The sequence below is a fragment of the Cynocephalus volans genome, chromosome 12, assembly GCF_027409185.1.
Source record: "Cynocephalus volans isolate mCynVol1 chromosome 12, mCynVol1.pri, whole genome shotgun sequence".
Classification (NCBI taxonomy): Eukaryota; Metazoa; Chordata; class Mammalia; order Dermoptera; family Cynocephalidae; genus Cynocephalus; species Cynocephalus volans.
The window spans coordinates 9,943,006-9,953,278 of record NC_084471.1 but is presented as its reverse complement, the minus strand read 5'-3'; the positions used below and the strand labels follow the sequence as shown (position 1 = coordinate 9,953,278).

Below are 10,273 nucleotides of genomic sequence, written 5' to 3'. Positions count from 1 at the left end.
GGAGGCTAAGCTCTTGATGGTACTGACTATAAAGAGTTGAGGTCATGTTCCATTATTTTTTCTACATCCAGATGTGGTAGTAAGAAGTGATCACCCAGGAGATCACCTGGAATCCATTCTCACTCTTTGCCAGTGCCATTGGGAAGGAGTGACTGTCTCCCCCACGAGAGTCAGGATCGGTCACCCAAGCCAACACTGTGACTTCCTTTGTAGCCTCTCTTTCCAGCAGTGTGAGGAGCCTGACCAGGTGGAAGGCTCAGCGTCCAGTTCAATGTAACCATCTCAGTCCAGTTCTGACTGGTGTATTGTGTAGAGTCATCTGCAAATGAGGCTCAAATTTTTTCCTCTGTCTATATGGAAGAACCCAGAGGTCACAAGTACATATGCACTGAGGGAAGACTGGTAGTGAAGCATGAATAGGCTGCAAGCGTGAGTTGTAATCTGCTCACTCGCCTGTAGGTTCTTCTCGGGACAAATCCCATGTATATCACTTTGATGTGATGATGGAGAACTGCTGGGAAACGTCGTGGCTAGTTCATGAGAGGTGGCCCAGATGATGTGATCATCTGTTGTCCTATGGTTAGGCATTCAGTGCCGACCAGGATCTGGAAGTAAACAAAGAATTGTTTTTGAAAAGGAGAATAATAACCAATTTGCTGAAAAGAGTATGACTTTTCTCCTAAGAACTAGTATCTTGCACAGTCAGGTTTATCACAACTTCACTAGCCTCCCCATCTGATATAGGAACCCAGCACTTCTTTAGATCTGCAAGGTCTCTAGGGTCAAGTGGCAGAGTCTGCCCTGCAACATGGAGCTGTTGCGGAGCTTCTCTTGCTCAGGGCTCCATTCAAAGCCGGTAGCTTTTAGGTCATCTAGTAAATGGGTTGGAACAGCATACCTGAAAATAGTATATGATAGTTCCAGCATCCAAAGACACCCACAAAGCATCATGCCCCTTTTGTGGTAAGGGTTGTAAGGTAAATTGTTCTTGACTTTGGAGGGAAAATCATGACATGTTCAGAACATTGGACCCCAAAAACTTTACTGAGATATCAAGCCTTGGTATTTTCATGGCATTTCTATCACATCTGGGGCTCCTGTTCCTTTCTGCTCTCCAGGCCCTAGCAGCATGACATCATCAGTATAGTGGAGAGCTGTCGAAAGAGTCAATGGTGTCCTGAGGCAAGATGGCGAAGGTGTACTGATAACCCTGATGAGTGAAAGCAGGGTTTCTGAACTTTTCTGCTACTTGGAATAGGGAAAAAGCATTTGTCAGCTCAATAACTGCATACCAGGTGTCAGAGACTATTTTCTGCAGCAATGAGACCAGATCTGAAATAGCAGCTGCAGTTGGAGTCACCACATAATTAAGTTTATGGTAATCCACTGTCATTCTCCAAAGCCCATCTGCCTTCTTCACCAGCCAAACTGAGGAATGAAGTGGGAATGTGATAATATCACCACTCCAGAATCTTTCAAGGCCGTGGTGATGTCATTCATCTCTTCAGTTCCCCAGGAGATACAGTATTGTGTTGCCTTTGGTTCGTCACTTTGGTAAGGAGGGATTTCCATTTGATTTTTCTCATCATCAAATCTCTTATTCTTCCAGTCCGAGAGCCAATACAGTAATTCTGCCAGTGGCTGGGGCTATCTATTCCGGGTACATAATTAGAGGCATGGAAATAAATAGGTTTGGAGACCCACAGGATCTATTGTGAAACCATTCCAGTCAAACTCCATTTGTGACTTGATCCATCTTAACCCCTGCACTGACCAAATAGATCCTAGTTGAGTTGTGGATCACCAGGAATTAAAATTAGCCCAGATCCACTGCCCAGTTATCACCAAAAGGTCTGATATTAATTTTTTCATTGTGCATAGTTATGCTGGCAGATGGCCTCAGATCCCCCTGGGGAAGGCTTGAGGGCAGATTCACAGTACATACAGGTCTTCCTGCTGCAGCATCCTTTCTTAGTCAGCCTCCACTTCCAGGGGCTTGACTTGGGCTTGGGAATTTGGTAAGGGACTGTGCTCTTAATCATGGTGACCGATGTCAGACCTCTGTTTATCAGACCCGAAGTATTTTCACACGTACAAATCTGGTAGAAACTCAGTGGGCAGCTACTCATATAATTTGGTTCTGGAGACTCTGTGACCAATTAGACATGTCAATTTCTGCAGGTCAGACCATCCTGGCAACTCCACTGGCCCTGCCTAAGTAATAGCCACACTTACTTTCCTCTAGAAATTAGGTGCTGCTACTTGGTTTCTGCCACCCCAGAATCTACACATCCTCATTGAAATGAGGACGCCCACTTCAAATGCGGCTATACCCATCAGCAGCTCCCACCAAGGGTGTCCAGGGGTGCTGGTACTTGCCCTCCCAAAGAATTTCTCAAGGCCTTGATTTTCTGGGGGATCAAATTCTGGGCAACCAAGAAAATAATGCTATGTCCACTTCATTCTGTTAGGGTGTTAACTTTATTTTGAAAGCAATTGGGAGCCACTATTTTCAATAGTAGAATAGGGTGATGAGATTTATATTTTAACAAGACTACTCCTGCTGTTCAGTTGGGGAATATATCAGAAGAGGCAAGGTGGAGGGAGAGCGGAACAAGTGGTTATCTGATACAGTGACCCAAGTGAGCCTCAGAAACATGCAGACTGCGGCTGAGTCTTGGGAAGTACAGGACAGGTGGACATCCATGCTGGGGGAGGCAGACAGAGAGACCAAACCCTTGGCGTGCCCTGGGTAGGCCATGGTGAGTGTGGTGGGGGCGGAGGCATGGCACATGGATGGCAGGGAACAGTGTTTATTGTTGTAAATGGGCTTGATCTGCTTCATGATTGCTGCACAGGGATGAGCCACAGGTCAAGAGCCTAATGGCTCAATAGTTCTGTTCTCAGGAGGAGTTTGCAGGCACTGGTGGCCTTGTCCAGTGGTTTGGGGGATACTGACTATAAAGCTCTGAATCCAAGCACCTGGCCTGTGGAAACAGCCTGGACTGTCTTGCTTGCGCCATGCTCAGTGAGCAGGGGTGTGGGGAGATTTCAAAGCCAGGGACGTCTGGCCAAGGAGAATGCTCCACACTGCCCCCCAAACGGCCCTTTGCAAAGCCAGGAACATTCTGTTACCTAACATCTTTGCACATTTGCCCAGAGCATTGAGCTGTGTCATTAGCCCTTGGTGTAGATGAAGAAAGCAGAGCATGAGCTTCGAGCCCCGGTGCCCCCAGGCAATAGCAGGGATGGGGCTGGGAGGTGAGGGTGGCACAGCTGTCCTTCCTTCCTCTCCCATCCTCACTTCCCACCACCAGCACCTCCCTACTGCCTCTTAATGTCCCATCCAAGCTCTCTGAATGAATGCAAAGAGCTGCTAACTTTGGATCATTTATCTGAGCCTCCCGGTGGCCAACATGGCGATCACGCCACTCAGATTCCTCTTTGAGAAAAGACTCGCTGCCCAGATGCCCAGTTGCAAGGACTGTGGTTAAGCTGACGGTCCCCAGTCCATTCAGGCTCCACCTCAGCTTTTAAAAAAATGAATATTGTCATATTATAATTGTGTATTTTTATGGGGTACAAAAGCATTATGATATATGTGTACAATATGGAGTTATTGGATCAAGTCGATTAACATAACCATCACCTCAAATACTTACCATTTATTCACCTGTCTGACTGAAACATTGTACCCTTTGACCAACATCTCTCCTTCCTCCCCACCCCCAGCCTCTGGCAACCACCATTGTACTTTCTGTTTCTATGAGTTTGATTGTTTTAGGTTCCACATATAAGTGAGAACTTGCGGTATTTGTCTTTTTATGTCTTTCACTTAGCATAATGTCCTCCAGGTTCATCCACATTGCTGCAAATGACAGAATTTTCCTCTTAAAGTATGAATAGTATTCTGTTGTGTATGTGTGTGTGTGTGTGTGTGTGTGTGTATACATACACACACACACGCACACACACGCGTGCACACACACACACACACACACACACAATGAGCCTCAGAAACATGCAGACCCCAGCTGAGTTCTGGAAAGTACAGGACAGGTAGACATCTGGTATATATATGATACATACCTGCTATATGTAATATATAGAATACTATATATATTATAATACATAGAATACTATATAGTATTCCATATATACACACGATGAAATACTATATATAAAAATATATATGTGTGTGTGTACAAGGTCCCAGCCACTTCCCCTGATGGGGGACTGCTGTGCTCTGGAGCTTCCGCTGGTTTGGCGAGGCCTCGTCAGGCCTGCATCACCATCTAGGGCCCCTTTCCGATGTGCTTCCTTTCTTCCTTGCCCAGGACTCATCCACATACACAGCCTGTACTTCTCTCTCTATTCCAGTGTCTGCTCCTGAAAAAGCCAACCTTTAATACTCCACCTCTTCATCTGTCAAATGAGGATGATAAAATACCTGGTTGTTTCAAAGCTTAAGAACAAAATGATGTCAACTCGAATGCCTCCTCCTGGATCAGTGGGATGATTTTCCATTTGCCCCTTCTATCCTCTTTCCACCCTTATCCACCCTGCTCCAGGTCCCAGGAGGCTGAGCTTCAAGGACAGAATCAACAGGCAGAGATCAGGGGGCAAGGGCACAGTGAGGTCAGGTTATTTATTCTTCTGGTCCGCTTCCTGCAGGCTGCTGCTGGTTGGCACCCTCCTTTTTAATAACAGACATTGTTTCTGGGTTCTGCTAACTGCTCGCCTTCCTCAGCCGTCAGGCCTCTGAGTGGCTCCCTGCGGTGCTGGCACTGCTGCAGCGTCCCTAGTTGAGTTCCTTTAGCTATGCCCAAACCTTGGTAAATAAACCCTTTACTAAACTCTCTTCCACTTCCCCATGTGAATTTGTTCTGTTTCCTCCTGACACCTAATTGATTCAATCAATGAGGATACTTTAAACTGTCGCAAGTGTTCCAGGCATCACTTTCAGGCACAACAAAGTTCGGAGGAGGTAGGGAGATAATCTTCCTGTGTCTTCTTTGTAGGAACAAGGAAACCTTTGACAAATGCCTCCCAAACCATCCCACCTCTCCTTTACTGTCATTGGCAGGAATGGATCACACACTGCCTTAGCCTCAAGTTTTCAGAAAACAGAGCAGGAGATATGGGGGTGTGTGGGTATTTTACTGGGAAGGCTGAGCCTAGGAATCAGGAATGAGGATAGAGGAGCAAAGCAGGGAAACAGGGAGCAAATATGAATGTTTCAAGTTGGCCACTGCTGTAAGTGACCAGTTGTGTTATTTTGTGGGATCACTGAGAAGCCATATGAAAGGTGTCTCAGGACCATATGTCCTGGAGGGTGAAGGGGAAGGCATCTATCCATGGCTTCCACTCCCCTCCCGCCCCGTTGGTCCAAGGTTCACCCTAAAGAGCATTAACTCTCTCTGCACTTCTGGGTACTCCTGCACTGGTATTTCATGGATTTCCATTCTCTAAGTTGTGGCAGCAACAGAGAAGGTCCGGGAGAGAGGGTGTAAGGCACACGGTGCAGGTCCGAGATGCAGCACCGTGAGGTCATACCTGTACCTGCACCTATAATGATACTTGGTCAGGGACTGTGCAGAGTGGGTCACTGCAGCAATAAATGGAATATGAGCTAGGTGTGGCCAAGCGATTCTGAAAAGGTGCACAAGGGTGTCCAGTAGACATACCCATTCCCAAAATAGTCACTGGCAAGGTGAATGAGATTGCTGTTGATAAATTGATTTAATTAATCATTTGTAGTGGCGTGGATGTTGAGGACGCTACCCAAACACCTCTTCAAAGATGACGTCCTTAACTCCCTTTTCTAAAGGACACCTTCACCCCCAGGCTCTCCCATGACCACATTCATTTTTTTTTTTTTTTTTGGTGACACTTATGACAATCAGTAATCAGCCTGCGTGGCTGGCGTTGTAGGTTGACTTGCTCAGTGTTCATCCTTCCCTACCCCCCTCCTAGTGTGCAAAGGTCAGAAAGCTCAGACTCACCCTTCACAGCTTCCCTTGCTGCTCAGTCCTGGACTAAGTTCCTCCAATCAGGCTCAGTCACACTGCTCGTGCGGATGCTGGCAGGGCTGGCCTAATTTCAGAGCCATGATTTTGTAAGCACGTATACCCCTTTGTAATTAAGTTACATGGGATTGTCTGGATTTGAGACTCTAATAGAACACCTTGTTTACTTATTAGCTTGCTTGTTATCATCTGTCTCTCCCCAGTTTAGTTTAAGCTCCTGGATTCCAGGCACTTGCTAGTTTTTCTTTGCTATCTCCACAGAGCCTAGCACAGTGGCTGGCACATAGTAAGTGCTCAATAATGATTTGTCAGATGGATGGACGGATGGATGGATGGACGGATGGATGGGTGGATGGAAATGGGAAAAACTATGGCATGTGGAAGAGGAGGAGATGGTGGACAGCAAGGCTTGTTTTCCCAACCTATAAACTTTGAAATGCTCCAGAGCTCAGTCCTCTATTCAGTCCTCTACTCAGCTACCCTTCTCTATTCACTCTCACTCCCTAGGTGAGCTCGTCCAGTCTCATTAGTTTCAATTTGTATCTCCAGGCATGACCTCTCTTGAACTTCTGACTCTTATATCTAACCACTACACACCACTTCCACTCAGATGTTAACAGGCATTTCAAATGCAACATGTTCAAAACAGAACTCTTAATTTCTCCTCCAAATCTTCTTCCACAGACTTCCCTATCTAAGTAAATGACAACTGGGAGTCATCCTTGATGTCTCTCTCTCACATTTTCCATCCAACCAATTCTTCAGCAATCCTCTAAGCTCTACATACTGTACTGAAACCCACTATTTCTCCCCAACTCCACACCCGTGATCTCCCAGTCATCTTTCACCTGGATTATTGCAAACAGCCTTTTATATCAGATGCTTCTGGACTCCATGTCACATTCCCCCTGGCCACCTCTGACTCAGATCCAGCTGCAACAGTTGTGTGTGAGCTCAGCTCATCTTGTACCAGTAGTGTCTTGCCTCAACTGTGTCCTTGTGTCTGTTTGCTTTCTGCCCTAAACTTTTCCAATGCTGTGCGAGACCTCTTGGCTCTAACCCAAGCATAGTCCAGAAGTATAGGCTTAATGTCCCAGGGGGAGGAGTCTCAACCAGTGGGGACAGGAGTCAGTAGATAAAAACGAAACCACTTGTCCTTCAGGTGGATAATTCTGAGAGACATCTTTAGACTTCCCAGGAGGGCCTGGACAAATCGAGCCCCCGCTACCCACAACAGACACGGTAATGTACTCTTACGGTGGCTTTCCCTTCTTCCCTGACTCACTCTCCCTGTTCCCTTACTTCTCTTAGAATCACATCCAGAATAAACTACTGCGCACAAGTCTTTGTCTCAGGCTCTGCTTTTAGAGGAAACCAAAGAAAAATTGGTACCCGGAGAGACAGAAGAAAGCAGACCCCCAAAGATGAGGTTCTGGAATGTATCAATTACCAGTCAGAAGTCGACAAGGACCCCACTGCTGGTGGTAAGTAGAGTGCTGAACAACCCAGGCCTGGCATGCAGTAGCATCACAATGACAAAGACCCTCATCTGTGGTTAACTGGGAGGAGGTACGGTAGGAGAAGCACTGAACTGTGCAACAGCTCTAGAACTGAACAGTCAGGGAGCTGTGGTAACGATAAGGATGGTGGAGTTGTCTGTTAACTGTCTTTGTTAACTGCTTTGGAAGACTTGAAGAAAGAAAACGGCAGAGTCAGATAGCCAGCTATCAATTCAGGACACACAATTAAAGCCAGAAGGCCCCCAAAGCAGCACAGAGACCCTCATCTTCTGCAGTGACAGGGCAGACTGTGCTGAAGATAAGACCCGGAATCTAATTGTGAGGGTGGCAGGGTTGCGAAAAGATGGGCTATGTGCAGCCCTAACAGATCACCAATGCTAAAGTCAAGGCCCCGATAAGAAAGGAGTGGAACCCTGAGGCTTAGAGGGGACATCTGGGTGGACCTGAGAGTATTGAACCCCAAGATTCCCCTGAACCCCCCGAACACTCCAGGCCAGCAGAAGCCACCCTCTTCCCCTTGCTAGAGGACAGCAGTCTGCCCTTGTCTGAAAATCACGTTAGGATTCAACTGAGATGTATACCTTGCAAGAGGGTATTTGTTCTTCTCAGATATACCCCACCCCCCATCTCTTTTCATTTCTCTGGCCCAATAACTGGGGTCAAATCTCAATGTAGCCTGAGAGATGAAATACAGTCCCTGCTTTTTGGAGAAAATAGTTCAACTCACCAGGACCTAGCTAATATGGACTGGAAGAAATAAAGAGGATGTGTGGTAGTGGATCTTGAGGGTGCCAGACCACGGTACAAAGATAAGGTTGAAAGGAGAGAGCTTTTTTTTTCTTTTTGCTTTACAGTATAGTTTTATTTAAGTGTAGTGTCATCCACATGTATTTGAAAATTAGTAGTGCGGTGTTTGTAAGATGTTTTTATTTATTTGGTCTACAGATAATTTATTTTATTTTATTTTAAATTTTATTTTCTCGATATACATTGTGGTTGATTATTTTGGCCCATTACCAAAACCTCCCTCCCTCCTCCCTCTCCTCCCTCCCCCCCACCAATGTCCCCTCTGTTTGCTTGTCGTATCAACTTCAAGTAATTGTGGTTGTTATATCTTCTTCCCCCCACCCCCGGTTATTTTGTGTGTGTGTGTGTGTGTGTGTGTGTGTGTGTGTGTGTGTGTGTGTGGGTGGGTGTGTGGGTGGGTGGGTGGGTGAATTTATATATTAATTTTTAGCTCCCACCAATAAGTGAGAACATGTGATATTTCTCTTTCTGTGCCTGACTCGTTTCACTTAATATAATTCTCTCAAAGTCCATCCATGTTGTTGCAAATGGCAGTATTTCATTCGTTTTTATAGCTGAGTAGTATTCCATTGTGTAGATGTACCACATTTTCCATATCCACTCATCTGATGATGGACATTTGGGCTGGTTCCAACTCTTGGCTATTGTAAAGAGTGCTGCGATGAACATTGGGGAACAGGTATACCTTCGACTTGATGATTTCCATTCCTCTGGGTATATTCCCAGCAGTGGGATAGCTGGGTCGTATGGTAGATCTATCTGCAATTGTTTGAGGAACCTCCATACCATTTTCCATAGAGGCTGCACCATTTTGCAGTCCCACCAACAATGTATGAGAGTTCCTTTTTCTCTGCAACCTCACCAGCATTTATCGTTCAGGGTCTTTTGGATTTTAGCCATCCTAACTGGGGTTAGATGGTATCTCAGTGTGGTTTTGATTTGCATTTCCCAAATGCTGAGTGATATTGAGCATTTTTTCATATGTCTGTTGGCCATTTGTATATCTTGCTTAGAGAAATGGCTACTTAGCTCTTTTGCCCATTTTTTAATTGGGTTGCTTGTTTTTTTCTTGTAAAGTTGTTTGAGTTCCTTATATATTCTGGATATTAATCCTTTGTCAGATGTACATTTCGCAAATATTTTCTCCCACTCTGTTGGTTGTCTTTTAACTCTGTTAATTGTTTCTTTTGCTGTGCAGAAGCTTTTTAGTTTGATATAATCCCATTTGTTTATTTTTCCTTTGGTTGCCTGTGCTTTTGGGGTCATATTCATGAAGTCTGTGTCCAGTCCTATTTCCTGAAGTGTCTCTCCTATGTTTTCTTTAAGAAGTTTTATTGTTTCACGGTGTATATTTAAATCCTTAATCCATTTTGAGTTGATTTTAGTATATGGTGAGAGGTATGGGTCTAGTTTCATTCTCCTGCAAATGGATATCCAGTTATCCCAGCACCATTTGCTGAAGAGGCAGTCCCTTCCCCAGTGAATAGGCTTGGTGCCTTTGTCAAAGATCAGATGGCAGTAAGTGTGTGGGTTGATTTCTGGATTCTCTATTCTATTCCATTGATCAGTGTGTCTGTTTTTATGCCGGTACCATACTGTTTTGGTTATTATCGCTTTGTAGTATAGCTTAAAGTCAGGTAGTGTTATGCCTCCAGCTTTATTTTTTTTGCTCAGCATTGCTTTGGCTATGCAGGGTCTTTTATTATTCCATATAAATGTCTGGATAGTTTTTTCCATTTCTGAGAAAAATGTCATTGGAATTTTGATGGGGATTGCATTGAATTTGTATATCACTTTGGGTAGTATGGACATTTTCACTATGTTGATTCTTCCAATCCAAGAGCATGGGATATCTTTCCATCTTCTTGTATCCTCTCTAATTTCTCTCAGCAGTGGTTTGTAGTTCTCATTATAGAG

The 10,273-nt window shown here is 45.0% G+C and overlaps 1 protein-coding gene across 1 annotated transcript in view; it reads right to left on the bottom strand.

Annotated features, from left to right (window-relative positions):
• Positions 1–516: 516 nt before the first annotated feature.
• Positions 517–10,273, bottom strand: part of SLC25A17 (solute carrier family 25 member 17) — a 141,812-nt gene continuing 132,055 nt past the window's right edge. The window contains exon 9 of the mRNA XM_063075741.1: positions 517–605. Coding sequence (XP_062931811.1) covers positions 581–605 — 25 coding nt within the window. The 3' untranslated portion in view covers positions 517–580. The remainder of the gene's footprint in view (positions 606–10,273) is intronic.